The sequence below is a fragment of the Geotrypetes seraphini genome, chromosome 5 (genome assembly GCF_902459505.1).
Source record: "Geotrypetes seraphini chromosome 5, aGeoSer1.1, whole genome shotgun sequence".
NCBI classification, from domain to species: Eukaryota; Metazoa; Chordata; class Amphibia; order Gymnophiona; family Dermophiidae; genus Geotrypetes; species Geotrypetes seraphini.
In genome coordinates, this window is record NC_047088.1 from 25,444,662 (window position 1) to 25,462,307 (window position 17,646).

The 17,646-nt window shown below is 43.6% G+C and overlaps 1 protein-coding gene across 1 annotated transcript in view; it reads right to left on the bottom strand.

Annotated features, from left to right (window-relative positions):
- Positions 1–17,646, bottom strand: part of STAG2 (stromal antigen 2) — a 613,131-nt gene that overhangs the window by 302,011 nt on the left and 293,474 nt on the right. Inside the window, 4 exon segments of the mRNA XM_033944545.1 lie at positions 6,257–6,374; positions 12,174–12,194; positions 12,196–12,286; positions 14,410–14,517. Of these exon segments, the coding sequence (XP_033800436.1) occupies positions 6,257–6,374; positions 12,174–12,194; positions 12,196–12,286; positions 14,410–14,517 (338 nt within the window).

Sequence of the window (17,646 nt, forward strand, 5' to 3'; positions counted from 1 at the left end):
GCTACCATGAGAATGGGCTACTGGGCATGATGGACCATTGGTCTGACCCAGTTAGGCTATTCTTATGTTATGTTCTCATCTGTAGGGGCCTTTGTTTTCACTTCTTATTTTAATGTATTTTTTTTCTGGGAACTTATCAGTGTTTTTTATAATGGGAACAAAAATGGAAGAGAATTAATGTGTGTGGTATGGGGGGGTAACTAATTTCTTCAGCTAAATAATTCAATCCACTTCAAACAGACATAGGAGAACTTGTGCACCATTCACACACCCTCCAACCAAAAACGTCAAAAGAAAAAAACTGTTCGACAACCTCCTAGCCATTCGAGCTGCAACACTCAACCCCCAACTCTACAACCAATTGATATCAACCACAGACTGCAAAACCTTCAAAAAGAAATAAAAACCCTTCTATTCAAAAAACACATAAAACCGAACTAACACAATCAGAACTGTCCCAAGCATCACCTGCAACTACTCCATATGTACTTCTAATGTCATGACAATTTAGACATAATTTATGTTATGTTATGTTTGGAATAATGGTTACATATATGAGGTTCAATAAAAGAAAATTTTCACTGCCTGTTTCTATTCTGACCATTTATTCCATTTCATGGTTATTGCAAAAAAAAAAAAAAAAAAATTTTTTTTTTACATGGGGGGGGGGGGGGGGGGGGGGGAGTGTCAAAAAATGATGGGCCCCGGGTGCCACATACCCTAGGTACGCCACTGCTGTCTAGCAGGTGCCATGAGAAAATGGCGACCTGAGAAATCTGTGTGAGAAGCTTTGAAACTTGCAGTCCCTGGCACACTAGAAATAGAAAAGACGGTTCAGGAATCAATTCTATAGTGCTACCAGACACACACAGCGCATTAGTGCTACCAGACACACACAGCACTGCACAGAGGCACAAAGAATAAGAAAACCTCTAAACCTACATAGACTCAGCCTTCAGGGACACCGAGAGAGACAAGAAGATACCCATATGAAACACAGGGTAATCTCATGCCGCTGACATCACTGTGCAGCAATTTGCCTTCTGCCGACCCATAACGACAAAAAAAACGAGATTGGGCGGCTGAGCACAGGGCAGAATCTCTTTCTTAAGCACCGTGAGGCATAACAGTACAGTCGCAATTAAAGTAGTTAAGTCTTTTCAAGCAAAGAGAATGGGGAAATACACACATAAGGTATATCACCACAACTGTGGCAAAAGCTGTTGAAACACTCCTGATCCGTAAAACCCCGAACACAGGGAAGCCGCGGGATAGTCAGCTGCAAAATAAACTCCGTGAACGCTGCGGTGCTCCCGCTAGCTCCGGAGACCCAAGCGCATGCCTGTTTCATGCTGAAATGAGCTGCCTCTATCAACAATGCATTAAAAAACCTACCCAGAGCCGACCATTAAAATATTTTTCCCACTGTCATGGTATAAAATGCTTAAAATAAACATTGGAGAGAAATAAATGAATGCTGCTTCGTTCTCAACTTAGGAAAATAAGCACACGCCTTATGCGCTTAGTCAGGAACCGGCTATGTGAAGAACACACCTGGAGCCATCCAAATATTTACCTCCACCCAGCCGCGGGAACTGCCAAGCAAAGTCCGCCTCGGGGAGAAATCCCTCTACCACTGTGGCGCTGTTGCCAGAGTATGAAAACAAGCGCGTGTTTACAACACGCAGGAAGGCACTAGTTCTGTCAACGGAGCTCTATCCATACACCCGAAGCCCTTTACTGAATAAACTTCATACAAATAATTTGTCAGTCACTAAACTATTTCCACAACTCTACAAAATATAGCGTTTGATAAAAAACATATTCCTTCTGTAGACTCACACTGAATCCGCAGCTCCACCACAACCAGACACCAGAAAAGAAGTGCAAATAAAACATATACTCACAACTTTGTTGATAGTGCCAGGAGATACCGGTTGCTCAGCACTATGAGGGAAGAATTTTTTTTTTTTTAACAGTGAAGGGAAAGAAGAAAAATCGAGACCCAGTAAGACCCTCTATCATTGAAGGGAGGGTGAGGCAGGGACCTGGGAGGGCACTGCTGTAACCCCTAAAGCTAGCACCGTTCAGCCGGACACTGAAGAGAAACCTCAACAGGAGAAATAAAATTGCCATCTCACTGAAGAGAAACCTCAACAGGAGAAAATAATTATACAGTCACAGCCAGAATTCAGGAGCTAGTTGAATAGCGACCACCACCTGCTGGGAGATAGAACATACTGAAGATGCAGGAGGTGTGCCAGCCAATAGGACCACCCTTTAATCAGTTTCTCTATCTCCACCTGCTGGTACATGTGTGCTATCCCACTAGTCTCTGGATTCATCTGCTGCTGTTGCTAAGGAATAATTTAATTGTTCGTTAATGATTTTTTTATAGGGTCTGACTTCTGATCGAAGATTAACTGTGAATTTAAATTCTGTTTGTCTCTCTTTTGTACTGCTTTTAAGTATTATGTACATGGATATATTGTAAACCACCTAGAACTTAAGACAGTATAGAGAGGTTCGCAAAGCTTATCGCTGCTGGGAACATCACACAGAACCAGTTCATAGTTACTGAGTAGCACAGTCAGGTGTGGTACGTGGTTTTTCTCCGATAAGGTACACTCTTGTAATTCTAGTGGGTTGGCGGGGGTTCTCACTTGGTCATCCTTGGTCTTCATGAAGACAGTCTGTACAGGTCTGTGGGGCCTGCTGGCGGCCTATTCAACAGGACCTTAAGGGCCAAAGATTGGGCTACAGCAATGTCAGTCAGTCTGTCTTTGGTGGTCATGCAACCGTTAGTCCCACTATCTGCACACAAACAGTACACTGGAAACATGCATTAGCAATGCCAATCAGGCTGACTTTGATGGTTACATGGGAGGAATGGAAAACAAAAATGAAAATCTTATCATGCCTTTATATCGCTCTATGGTAAGGCTACACCTTGAATACCTTATGCAATTCTGGTCGCCGTATCTTAAAAAAAAAAAAAAATAGATATAGTGGAATTAGAAAAGGTATAGTGAAGGGTGACAAAAATGATAAAAGGATGTGATGTCTTCCCTATGAGGAAAAGCTAAAGCGGCTACAGCTCTTCAGCTTGGAGAAGCAACGACTCAGGGGTGACATAACAGAGGTCTATAAAATAATGAGTGAAGTGGAAAGAGTAGATGTGAATTGCTTGATTACTCTTTCCAAAAATACTAGGACTAGGGGGCATGCAGTGAAGCTACTAAATAGTAGATTTAAAACAAACCAGATAAAATATTTCTTCACACGTGTAATTAAACATTGGAATTCATTGACGGAGAATGTAGTGAAATCAGTTAGCTTAGCAGGGTTTTAAAAGGTATGGATAATTTCCTAAAAGAGAAGTCCATAGGCCACTAATGAGATGGCTTGGGGAACTCCACTGCTTATTCATAGGATAAGCAGCATAAAATCTGTTTCATTATTTGGGATCTAGCTAGGTACGTGGGTTGGCCACTGTTAGAAATAGGATACTGGGATTAATGGACCTTTGGTCCGTTCCATTATGGAAATTCTTATGTTCTTATGAGTCGCCATGATGGCCTACATACAGATTGACTTCTGTCCAGTAAAACAGCAACTGGGCCTCTACTTGCAGTGTAGCACTCTTGGTTCCCCCTTCTCTGTGGCATTGTCGGAGAAGATCCTGACTGATTTGCCCTTAAGCCTCAACTAGAAGAACCACAGGGCCAACAGAATGGCTCTCTAATCTGCTAATGGACCATATCTTCTGTGAGGATAACCAATGCCCTTATACTGGATGATCCTCACAATGCCCTACCCCCCCCCCCCCCAAAGCCACAAAGACTGGCATCTGTCGTCAGGATCACCCAAGATTCTAGGCAGGAAGGGAGGCTGCTGATTAATGACTCTAGCCAGAGCCACCACTGAAGACTCTGGGGTGTCTCCTCCATCCAGGCTAACTGGGAATGGAGGGCATCCTTCTGAAGCAATCAATGTGCTAACAGTGTGCTCTGCAGAGGACATAGATGGGCACTTACCCAAGGAATCACCTCTATGGTTGCTATGCGACCATGGAGCTGAGCACCTGCAGGTAATGCCAAGTCATAAGGAGTCGCTAGCTCCAGAATTTCCAGGATATCATGTCTGAGTTTCAGTTCTGGAAAAAAAACATGGCCCTCTTCCATGCTGAACAGGACCCCCAAATATTCCAGACACTGAGAGGGTTCCAGGTGGCTCTTACTGAACGTTATAATGCACCCTAGATCCTGCAGGTGCTGAACTGCCTGAGACAGTGCTCGGTGTCATTCAATTTTGAATGAACACCACAGGAGGGAACACTACCTCTCTGCAGCTGGATTCTGTCGTAGCATCTTATGACAAGCTCATATCACAAAGGAAGCCAAGGCCACAACTTTAAAGCCTAAAGCCAAAGCCTCAAGATGTCGTTTTAGGGCTAAGTCCACCCTGTGATCCTGAGAATTTTTCAGGACACTCCACCTTCACTATGCAGACAAGTTCTTTTAGTAACCTGAGCCACCAGGGAATCCAGTTTAGGTGGAACAAATAACTGTTGAAAATCAGAAACCAAGGGATCTTCAACACTGCTCTGACCCCTGTCAAAGGACCCTCAAGCATCTCCCAATGCTCCACTATCATTATGAAGCATGTGGCCTGTGATTTGGTACTGCTTAACAGTGAGAGCTGGGCAGTAGAAAACCTGTGTACCAGTATCACCAGTATTTCTTGACCACTGTCCACTTGTACGGAAGCAAACACTGCTAGGGAGACTTCATTCTGGGATTAAAGTGGCTAGGAATCTAACTTGCTATCCCTCCCAGTCCATGAAAGATTGAACCTCCAGGTCCAAGTCTGTGTCCTCGTCTGGTCGGGGCACCTTTCGAGGGGGGAACTCTGCACTGCCACCACTGGTGCACTGCTAACAATTGCTGAGGACCCTCGGCAGTTCAAATAAGCATTCCACATAAGGCTCACAAAATCCAGTGTGAAGCCTTGTACTGAGGGTCTCTGAGCCCAGCAGGGACCCACTACCATTCCTCCTGGGCTCCATGGCCCCCACACAATTCTGCTTGGCCAATACAAATTCGGAGTGTCCTGGGAGTAGTCTCTTCCACTAGGGATGCATCTCATGCAGATCCCCAGCCCTGGAGGAGGTTGAGTCCAAGGCTCCCGGCCCTCCCCTGCATGCTCTGTCCCATGCTGGACATGGACGCTCCTTTGCCAGCCATCCAGCACAAACATGACATGATATAGGTGTAAAATGGCCTGAGGAGTCCTTCCTAGTCAATTATGAGCAAAATTGAGGGGTTTTGAGGCAGATACAGGCAAAAGAAAAAGTAACTATTTAAAATCCAAGATGACCGCTGACAGAAGTGTGTGCCATAAATGCCCCAAGGAGACCTCCTTGAAGGAAAGAAATCACCAGGAAAGGGGATTTGGAGGTGCAGAACCTGGGCTCTGGGGTCAGAAACCCTCAAATTCAACTTTTAAGAACTCCCCCTCCCCAATTTTCATCATAGGCTTCAATAGCCTTACTCACTCTGCCATGTGGTGCCTGCCTGCTTCAGGATAGGATTTCGGCTGTAATCAAAGGGAGAAGAAATCTGCCTCACAGATTCACTGGACAAACTTGGTCTTATGGCTGCCAGTTGGACTGAGGTCAGACTGAACCTCAACCCTCGAAAACCATGCCGCAAAAGACGGGGAGGAACAGGCAGTCAGCCAACTGTTAGTCTCAGCTAAACAGGAAAGGAGCCCACACAGCCTATGATTAAGCTCCTGACTAAATCAGGGATGCGAGCAGCTAAAAATTCTAACAGCATAGCTAGCTAGGTGTCCTCAAGAGGCTGATTCTGTTAGCAGCAGACTTCCGCTGAGCAAGTCTGCATCTTCTCCCAGGCAGAGGTCCCACCAAGTAGGAACATCTGGGCATTGAGCTTTCAAAGAACACTGAACAAAAATATATGAAAATAATAAAATCACAGAGCAGATCAAACACACTTTTGAGCAATTTGCTTGCCGAAAACAAGCTGAGGTGGGCAGGAGCAGCTCCCTGGGAAGGAGGTAGAGTTAAAAAACATAATTGACAGTTCTATGCAAGCAGCTTGCTAGTTCAGATACAAGACCCTAGCATTCATGACCAGCAGACACATTGCACTAGAGCCACCCTTATGTTCTATAATATTTCAAAAAACCTAATGAGACCATCACTGACAAATATTATATTAAAATGTCTTACACTCCTCTCCACTGAGTGGCTCGTCCAATAACAGACTGTTCATACATTCCCAATCCTTCAACAGGTCTGTAGCACAGTCCCACATACTGTCCACAAGATAAGCAGCATGTTCGTGCAACTATAAAAAAATAAATAAATAAATAAAAATTAGAAACTAAAATTTTTCAATCAAAACACTAACTCGAATACAGTAAAACATTATTATACTTTAACATAATACCCATACAGTCAAATCAAAATGAAGCACAAAGGATGCTACCTCTCTATTAAGCCAATTCATGGACTCCATCTGCTTCTCTAAATCGGGTTTTTTTTTTGGTTTTTTTTTTAAACCTTAAATTTTGAGCACATTGTACATATGTTCACTAGTGTGTTTATAGATTTTTACAATGTAGTTTTCTCCTAGAATAATGTAAAGATGCTACTTCATAAGCAATAAAGGAGTTAACAGAAAAGAGAAAGTCTCAAATGCACAGGTAGAAAAATAGTAAATAGTAAAAATAGTAAAAGAAAAATAGTACCCCTCAACCATTTAGCAATAACCAACTAAAAAATAAAATAAATGAAATGAAATATTTACAGGGGGAATTCATTAATGTGGGCTCCAGTTAAAACAGGTTATTTTACTGTTAAACTGGGCTATTAGTAACTAGGTCATAATGCATAAAATTGTAATTGTAAATGGTAATTATAAAAGTCCATTGCAACTCCTAGGACATAATGATGAGCCAAAGATGACCTACTTAAATTTGTAACTATGTATTTCTAACTATGACCTAACTGTATTAATAACCAGGGCTGTGGAGTCAGTTGATAAATCCTTCAACTCAGACTCCTGTTTCTGGTACCCACGACTACGACTCCAGGTACCCAAAATTGTCCCGACTCTTCGACTCTAACTCCGACTCCACAGCCCTGTTAATAATTATACTGATCTATCTGTACTAGCAACTCTACTTAATGTCCGAATCAAACTAAACTGTCCATTGTAAATTCCTAGATAACTGACCCAACCTCTTGTAATATAATCTAAACTTGAACTGAATAGGTAAAAGCGGAATAGAAAACCTATTTAACATAACATAAAAAGGGACCTGTGCTACAATAGCATGAGTTAGAGGTAAAATAACTTGTCTTAACAGCAGCCCAAGTTGAGAACTTATCGGGGGGGGGGTGAAGGGGGGGGGTGTAAAAAAAAAAAAACTCAGAAAGCTTAGAATGTGAGAACTGCAAAACAGAATCAGATTAAAGGTTGTTCTATCCCAGCATCATAAGAGCATAAGAATAGACATACTGGGTCAGACCAGTGGCCATCTAGCCCAATAGTCCGTCCTCACGGCAGTCAATCCAGGTCACTAGTACCTGGCAAAAATCCAACTAGTAGCAACATTCCATACTACTGATCCAGGGCAAGCAATGGCTCCCCCCCCCATGTCTGTCTCAATAACAGACTATCTTAAAAAAAGGGAGAATATTAGAGTTTAGACCTCTGTGACAGTTAAATATCCACTGCTATAGCTCACAGAAACATTAATTAACGCAATATAAACACCACCAACAGAGTTAATATTGTGCATAAAAGTGCTCAGATCAACCCTTGTGCTCAATGATTGAGCTAAGGATACAGTAGGACCATTATCACATTTCTTAGGTCCCAAACCGCCAGACATAATCAACTCAATATAAAAAAAGTTGCACTTAGCTTGGCACAAAGGCAACTGTAAAGTGATGGCAGAAAGCAGTTTCCTCTGATGTTGTATCGAAACGCCAAATTCATTGGTAGTATAAACTCAATCTCAACTAAATATAACAAAACTATTTTTAAAAAAACAACAAAAGCAGCTTCCCTATACTTCCCATGCTGCCAACCGACACACCTCCACGGCAGCAGGACAGATGCCCAATGTCTCCTGCCACCACACAACCTCCCCTTGCCTCCAATGACCCCCCCCCTCCCCCCTTACCTTATTTTCAGATGGCTGGCTGGAGGCCTGCCTCTTCAAAATCCTGGGTTGCACTGGAGAGGGGTCTGGCCCACACATAAGGCCCCACCCACAGGAGGAGCCTTAAACAACCTGGGCCAAACAGAGCCTCAGGCCCCTCCCCGGATGAATCCGGGGAGAGGTCTAAGACTCTGATTGGCCCAGATGCATTAAGTCCTCACCCATAGGAGGGGCATTAAACAATCAGAGCCTCAGGCCTCTCCCAGGATGCATCCCAGGAGGGGAAGGCCTGCCATTTTGAAGAGGTGGGCCTGTTGTCCGGCGAGAGTAGGCATTCAGCCATCTGAAAATAAAGTAAGGGGGAGAGGGCGGGAATGTCAGAGGCACTGGGGGTGGGTGGCAACAGGAGAGTATGGGCAACTCTGCAGCTGCTGGGGGGGGTTGGTTGGCTGGCAGCAGGAGACATTGTGCATCTCTCCCGTCCTGGAGAAGTGTGTTGGTTGGCAGTGGGAGACATAGTGCACCTCTCTCACTGCAGGGAGGTGTCGGTTGGCAACAGGAGACATTGGGTATCTCTCCCGCTGTTGTATTTTGTTTGTTTTTTTCCCCGTTTATTCTGCGCATGTACCTATCATTATAACCAGTGATTCATTCAAATTTAGCAAGTCTTCACTACTCTCCGCCAACCTCATTTGCATGAGCATTTTTGGGAGAATGACTAACTTTTTTAAATTGCTACTATAATGGCTGCGATAGCAGCCTGTCAGTTTTTAATGTGAGTTTTGTTTTTGTTTTGTTTTTTTTAAACTAGCCCTTAGTACTTATGTTATAATCTCCCATAATAAATTAAACTGTATTATCTTGTTTGTTCTGTTTATTACCTGTCTTGAATAGATTTTAATATTTATTTTTAAAATTTCTATACCGTTTAAAATTAAACGGTTTACATAGTTTTACATACATAAAATTATAAAAAACATAATCAGACAGACAGGACAAATAGTCCTCAGAGAACCATCTACAAAATAACCCAAAAGGCTTATACAAAGAGTTGTAAAAAATTATTTAACCGACAACACTGAAAGAGTTATTGTCTAGAAAAAGGCATTTACAAATAAATGAGTCTTAAGTAGTTTTCTAAAACTGCCCTTTTCACATTTTCGTATTTGGCCTACAAGGGAATTCCATAGTTTAACTCCTGCACAACAGAAGGTCATTTTACAAGTCTCAGCATACTTTGGGTTAGCATTTTTCTTCAGTATAGCTGAAATTTTAATAATTAAAAGAAAGGAATTGGCTAACACCAAAGTGTTAACACACACACACACACACGCTTCCCTTGTACTAAACAATTATATAACCCCCCTCCAAAAAAACACTTTTTTCTTTCAGACCATCTAGAGAGGTGAAAATTCTTTAAAAGCAGGCAACTTTAAATATTGTTCAGACATTTAATTCAACCCCTATTATAATAGATAATTTTCAGCTAATCAGAGTACCACAAAAATTTTACACAAAATCATTGTCAAAAACAAGCATTCCATTACAATTTTATTGAGATTTTATTTGGCATTGTTGCTAAGAAGCAACAAGTATTTTCTATGGCTCTTATGAGAGATCTGAATCTGCAAATGCCTGTTACTTGGCACGGTTGCTCTCATTCAACATCAAGAAATTTTCTTCCTACAACTTTTCACTATCTGCCAATTAAAGGGTTAATTTGTATAGCCTCAAGTCCTTCTTTTTCCCCTTGTGAAAAACTTGAGTTTGGAATTTTGAGAGAAGGTACTGTGTATACCTGAATATAAACCAAGACTTTTGGTCCAAAAGAAGGGCCAAAAATGGGGGGTCTCAGTTTATATTGCGTCTCTTATCTCTCCACCTTACCCAATAACTGGCATTTTTTCTTCAACCCCATCCCATCCTCCTGCAGCAGTCCTCATCATCATTGCTTTCAATCCCTTCGCAGCAACCGACATAGGGAAATCGTCACAAAAACTTTTATCATTTTCGTTATCCTTCTCTGTGCCTTTTCTAATCCTGCAATATCTTTTTTGAGATACGGCAACCAGAACTGCACACAAGTGATACAATGGCATTATAACATTTTTCCATTATAACATTCCTAACATTCTATTTGCTTTCTTTGTCGCCGCCACACATTGAGCTGAGGATTTCAACATATCCTCAACAATGACACCTAGATCCTTTTCCTGGGCAATGACTCCTAACATAGAATCTAGCATCACATAGCTATAGTTTGGGTTCCTCTTTCCCATATGCATCACTTTGCACTTGCTCACATTAAATGTCATTTGCCATTTTGATGCCCAGTCTTCCAATGTCCTTTTGCAATTTTTCACAATCCTCTTGTGATTTAACAACTTTGAACAACTCTGTGTCATTAGCAAATTTAACTATCTCACTAGTTATTCCCATCTCTAGATCATTGATAAATTATATTAAAAAGCAGCGATCCCAACACAGACCACTGAGGAACCCCACTATTTACCTTTCTCTGTTGAGAACATTGACCATTTAAACCTACTCTCTCTGTTTTCTGTCTTTCAACCAGTTCTTAATCTATAACAGGACATTACCTCCTATCCCATGACCCTCCAACTTCCTCAGAAGTCTTTCATGAGGTACTTTGTCAAATGCCTTTTGAAAATCCAAATACACAATATCAACCAGTTCACCTTTATCCACATGTTCATTCACCCCTTCAAAGAAATGCAGTAGATTGGTGAGGCAAGATTTCCCTTGACTAAATCCATGTTGATTTTCTCTCATTAATCCATGCTTATGCATATGTGCTGTCATTTTGTTCTTTATAAGAGTCTCCACCATTTTGCCCAGCACCGACGTCAGACTCGCCAGTCTATAATTTCCCAGATCACCTTTGGAACCTTTTTTTTTTTAATATGGTACCATTGTTAGTCACCCTCCAGTCTTCTAGTACTAAGCTGGATTTTAAGAAAAATTACAAATTACTAATAGCTCTGCAAGTTCATTTCAATTCAGCACTTTGGGATGTATACCATCAAGTCCAAGCGATTTGCTACTGTTCAGTTTGTCAAATTGACCCATTACATCATCCAGTGTTAGAGATTTGTATGCATTTCTCCGATTCATCAGAATTGAATATCATTTCTGGCACCAGTAACTCCCCTGTCTTCCTCAGTGAAGACTGAAGCAAAGAATTCATTTAAAATCTCTGCTATGGATTTGTCTTCCTGAGAGCCCCTTTTATCCCTTGGTTGACTAGTGGCCAAGCTCTGACTCTTCTCTTCCCTGTTTTCTGGGTACTCCCTGAGAATCTTTTGTCTTCAGTCACTTCTTTGCTTCCATTTTGAATATGTGGCTCTATGCCCAGCAAAGCACCAGTATTTTCACCTTAAGCTACCCAACCACATGCACAAATAATTGAGCATTTCAACTCTGAAACTTGAAGATCTTTCTACATATTTTCTCATCTCTGCTCATCTTCCATTCTTCAAATCTACATTTTCATCTCTAGCTGCAACATCCAAGAGATTGGCCAATTGTGAGTAAATCTACTGTATTTATTCAATAAAAAATAAAAAAAAATAAAAAATCAGAAAATTGTAAGAACTTGCCTATGTGTGCACTGTCATGCTAAGGTTTATCTATTTGCATAGCATGGTCAGTAGAGAAAGCCCTATGAGGGCAGAATAGGTACTCATTCTCAACCTGAGGAAAACCTCCCAAAATATGGCATTATCCCAGAACTTAATTCTGCAAGTCAACAAGAAGTGTCTTTCCACTGACTCAAGGTGGAGGATGAAGAAATAGCGATAGGATCCAGCTGCTAGCAAGAACTGTGTTCTTTACCCTTGTAAGGCAGCATAAACCCATGTGCCTGAATCCATCTGTTAGAAAAATATGGAACTCTTTGTTTTTAAATTTCATGCAACTATTAATAGGACTGAAAAAAATATATATTCACTCACCTCACTTTCCAAAAAGAAAAAAAACCAAGGTTTTCACAAGATTAGCATTTGGACTTAACCTTCCCCTTCGTTTAATAAGTCCATCATCTTCAGAATCCCTACAACTGAAAAGTCTAGAAAGAAAAAAAATACAATCAGGTTCACCACAGGCACTTTTCTGTCAGTAATACAAAATCTAGATCTGTTTGCACATTCTTGCCTATGATGTTTCCAAGATTGCCTTTTTCACTAGGACTTCTATCAAGCTGTTCAAGAGCAAATGGTAAAGTAGATTCCAAATTTTTCATTGATCCGTTCATATTATAAAACTCTCAGGGGACAACTGTGCTCAATTATAAAATAAATGTTACATCCTCACTCTACTTCTACAAGGAAACTGGGAAGAGATTTTTGAAATCCTGAAAAGTTTACAAAACAATTTAATTAAAATCAATACAATGCTGATTCTAGCCCAAATCTCCCTTATCAAAATTTGATAAAAGTTAACACCAGTAAAGCAGAAACAATATATGATTTTAACTGATATCTGTCTAAAATTATCGACCTATACTACCATAGAGAGAATCAAGGCTCAATTCCCAGGTTAGAAGTCTATTTCCGTGCCAAGTAGGGCAGGATATGTTACAAAGACAAGATTAACAGATTTAGGGGCTACTCCAATAAACTGGCCAGGTAAGTGAATAATCAATAATAATAAAATGTTAAGTGCGCATGCGCACTCGAAAGTCGTATTCCCTGTTCCATCGTGACGGCACAAGTGCGCATGCGCGCTTAACGTCACAGTCTCCTTTTTTTCAAGCCGCTGCTAGCGACGCGCCGGAGCTGGACCCCCCGTTGACCCTCAATCTCCTTTTTTTCAAGCCGCTTCTAGCGACGCGTCGGAGCTGGACTCCCCGTTGACCCTCCCACTGCTACAAGGCTGACAAACCCGGCAGGAGCAGCAGCGTCGCAGGCACACTAAACGCTGCTTCGGGTCTTCTACTGGCCTAATTTCCTCTGCCTTGTCCCTGATGACGGAACGCGGCAGAGGAAATTAGGCCAGTAGAAGACCCGAAGCAGCGTTTAGTGTGCCTGCGACGCTGCTGCTCCTGCCGGGTTTGTCAGCCCTGTAGCGGTGGGAGGGTCAATGGGGGTTTCGGTTGTGCCAGATCGGCGGAGGCGGCGCCGGGGGGGGGGGGGGAGTCAGGCAGGTGGAAGGGGAATGGGAGGGAGGCAGGTAGGCTGGCATCGGAGGAGGGGTGTGGGGGTTCAATGGAAGGCAGACAGGATGGCATGGGGAGGTTCCATGAAAACATGCTGCTCAGGGGGATGGGAGGCAAGCAAGCAGGCAGCAGGCATTGGGGGGGGTTCAGTGGAAGGGAATGGGAAGCAGGCAGGCTGGCATCGGAAGGGGGGTGGGGGGGTCAATGGAAGGCAGACAGCCAGGATGGCATCGGGGGGGGGGGTTCCATGGAAACATGCTGCTCAGGGAAATGGGAGGCAGACTGGCATGGGGGGGGTTCGGTGGAAGGGGGATGGGAGGCAGGCAGGTTGGCATTGGAGGGGGGTGGGAGGTTCAATGGAAGGCAGGCACGCAGGATGGCATCGGGGGGGGATTTCCATGGAAATATGCTGCTCAGGGGGATGGGAGGCAGGCAGGCTGGCATGGGGGGGTTTCAATGGAAGGGTTATGGGAGGCAACGGAGGGGGTGGGGGGGTTTCAATGGAAGGCAGGCTGGCATCGGAGGGGGGGAGGAAGGAGGCACTGGGGGCACTAAGGACATAGAAAGGGGCACTATGGACATAGGAAGGAGGCACAGGGAGATTCACAGACAGAAAAAATGACAGACAGGCAGCATGCAAGGAGAGAGAGACAAAGAAAAAAAAATACCCAGACAGAAAGACATCTACTCTAGCACCCGTTAATGTAACGGGCTTAAAGACTAGTTACAAATAAAGGTATATGGCCCCAGATCCTAAGTCCTAATAAGCTGAAAATCCAAAATTTCAAGAGAAAACTGATAATGCCCAACCTCCTTTACTTTAAGTTAACTGTCAATGTGAGTTATCAAGTTCAGTAAAATCTTCCCCAGTTTCTCTTTTTTAAAAATTTCCTAGCATATGTACAAGACTAACTGTTGCTGGTGTTTCAATCTAATCATTTATTAAACCTTTCTTTTTCTCTTTTAATTTGTATAAAACAAAAATAAGGAGGAAAATACAGTATATAACAACTTTTCCAACCTCTCCTGCTCACTTTTTATAAAGGAACTCTCCTGCTGCAACAGCTACTGGCCGGTGGGCTGAGTACACCAGATGATAAACATTTTCACAGTCCTCTGCAGTCAGCACATCATCACTACTCCTAAAGGTAAAAAGATGACAAACATGAATATAATAGTGAATTCACAGAAAGCATTTTTTTTTCCATTTTAAAAGAGAAAAAGACATGGGCTCTCACATGGTTATGCTCTACAAAAAAATATTTACTATAGCACTAATTCCCTAACAGAAAGGTTTTGTTTCCACAATTATAACCAATAGCAGTAGTATCTCATCCAATTCTTCAGCACAGCAGATTCCTGCCTGCTTCTACTCCTCTTACACCCATCTCTCTCTTTCCTACCCCAATTCAGTCTATTATTGCCTGGAATATCTTGTCACCAGAGCAGCTACTTAAACCTCCCATTTGGCCTAGACTACTGTAGGTCTGGATTTCTATCTGTTCCAATGCCAAAGAGTAGGTTGGCTGGACAAGAAGAAACTAAAGATGTGCAAATTGATTGAAAGAAACCTTAATGAGGTGAAGGAAGAGGGAACTGAAAATAGCAAAGAAATATCAAGAGGTAAGTGGGCAGAGGGGAAAACTGAGATCAAAACAGAAAAGATGAATAAGGGAGACAAAGAAAGAAAAGGTTGAGAGCAATCAAAAAACATGAGACAGGATCTGTAAGGGAGGAGGAGTTTACAGATTGGTTTGGATGGGCAGACTAACTAAATCATAGTCTTTTTATTTAATTGGATGTACTACAGACAGTTCAATTGGCTAGGTTGATCAGAGCAGTTAATAAAATGTAGTCAAAAAGCACAGTTACTTACCGTTACAGGTGTTATCTAGGGACAGCAGGCAGATATTCTCAACATATGGGTGACGTCACCGACGGAGCACCCTAGCGGACGTTTTCGCAAGCAGACTGGCTTGAAGACCTTCAAGCTTGCGATTGGCCCGCGCATGCGCTGGTGCCCCTCCCGCCAGACCTAGGGCATCTCCTCAGCGTGGCCTCAGTTCAGATAGCTAGCAAAGAAGCCAACCACGGGGAGGTGGGTGGGTTGCGAGAATATCTGCCTGCTGTCCCTGGATAACACCTCTTACAGTAAGTAACTGTGCTTTATCCCAGGACAAGCAGGCAGCATATTCTCAACATGTAGGAGACCTCCAAGCTAATCAGAATGGGATGGAGGGAGAGTTGGCAATTTAGGAGAACAGATTTTGCAAAACGGCCTGGCCAAAATGGCCATCACGCCTGGAGACAGTATCCAGACAGTAGTGTGAGGTAAACGTATGAACCGAGGACCAAGGGGCAGCTTTACAGATTTCCTCAAGCGGAGTAAAGCTACAGACACCGCCATCACTCTGACCTTGTGGCCAGTGACTCGACCCGGCAGGGAGAGACCAGCCTGAGCATAACAGAAAGAGATACAAGCGGTCAACCAGTTAGAAATAGTCTGCTTAGAAACAGAGCGACTCAAGCGATTAGGATCAAAAGAGAGGAACAGCTGGGGAGCAGAACAATGAGGAGTGGTGCGCTTCAAGTAGAAGGCCAGTACACGCTTACAATCAAGAGAATGCAGAGCCACTTCTCCAGGGTGAGAATGGGGCTTCGGAAAAAACACAGGAAGAACAATAGATTGGTTAATGTGAAAATCAGAAACAACCTTAGGCAAGAACTTAGGATGGGTACGGAGAACTACCTTATCATGATGGAAGACAGTGAAAGGTGGGTCCGCTACCAAGGCTTGAAGCTCACTGGCCCGACGGGCAGAAGTGAGAGCAAGAAGAAGCACAACCTTCCAAGTAAGAAACTTCAAGTAAGCCAGCTCGAACGGGGGTTTCATCAAGCGAGTAAGGACCACGTTAAGATCCCAAACCACAGAAGGAGGTTTAAGGGGCGGATGAACGTGGAAAAGGCCTTTCATGAAGCGGTAAGCCACAGGATGAACAGAAATAGGCTTCCCGTCAATCGGCTGATGAAAAGCAACAATGGCACTAAGGTGGACTCGAACCGAAGAGGATTTGAGTCTAGCGCCAGACAAGTGGAACAGATAATCCAGGACAGCGGATAAGGAGGCAGACAACGGCTCCAGCTGTCGAGTAGCACACCAGGAAGAAAAGCGGGTCCACTTCTGAGGGTAACATTGGTGAGTGGACTCCTTCCAAGACGCCTTCAGGATGTCCAGCACAGGCTGTGAGAATTGGAACGAGGGCATGAAGTCTCGAGGAACCAAGCCGTAAAGTGCAGAGACTGAAGGCTGGAATGAAGTAGAGAACCTCGACTCTGCGTAAGCAGAGAAGGAAAAACAGGCAGAAGAAGAGGCTCCCTGGAACTGAGTTGCAACAGATGGGAGAACCACGGCTGTCGGGGCCACCAAGGAGCTATCAGAATCATGGTGGCACTCGTGGACTTCAGCCTGACGAGAGTCTTTAGAATCAGAAGGAATGGAGGGAACACATACAGAAACAGGTTCGTCCAGTCCAGCAGAAAAGCATCCGCCTCGAGCCTGAGAGGAGTGTAAACCCTGGAGCAGAAGCAGGGCAACTTGTGATTGAGGGGGGATGTGAACAGATCGACGTCCAGAGTCCCCCAACAAGCAAACACTTGACGCAGGGTCAAGGAATGGATGGACCACTCGTGAGGCTGCAGAAGATGACTCAACCTGTCCACCAAACAATTGTGCTGGCCCTGAATATAGACCGCTCGAAGGAATATGTTGCGGCAGATGGCCCAATCCCAGAGCTGCATCGCCTCTTGGTTGTCCATGCAGATCAGCACCACTCGGTTTCAAAGCAGGTGACAAAAAGCCTTCAGGATGAGGACAATCGCTTGAAGCTCCAGCAGATTGATGTGACAAAGGCAGTCGGCACTGGACCAAAGACCCTGAGTGCAAACACCGTCCAGATGAGCCCCTCAAGCATAGGTCGACGAGTCCGTCGTGAGGACCTTCTGCGGAGGGGGGGCATGAAACAGAAAACCTCTGGAAAGATTGGAAGAGAGTATCCACCAACGGAGAGACTTCTTCAACAAATGAGTCGAGAGACAGGATCTCGATCCTGGTTCCATTGGGACACAAGAGTCCATTGAGGAATACGGAGGTGAAGTCTGGCAAAAGGAGTCACGTGAACCGTAGAGGCCATGTGACCTAGGAGGACCATCATGAGCCGAGCCGGGGCCGAGGACAGATGGGCCACACTCCAGCATAAATGAACAAGGGCATC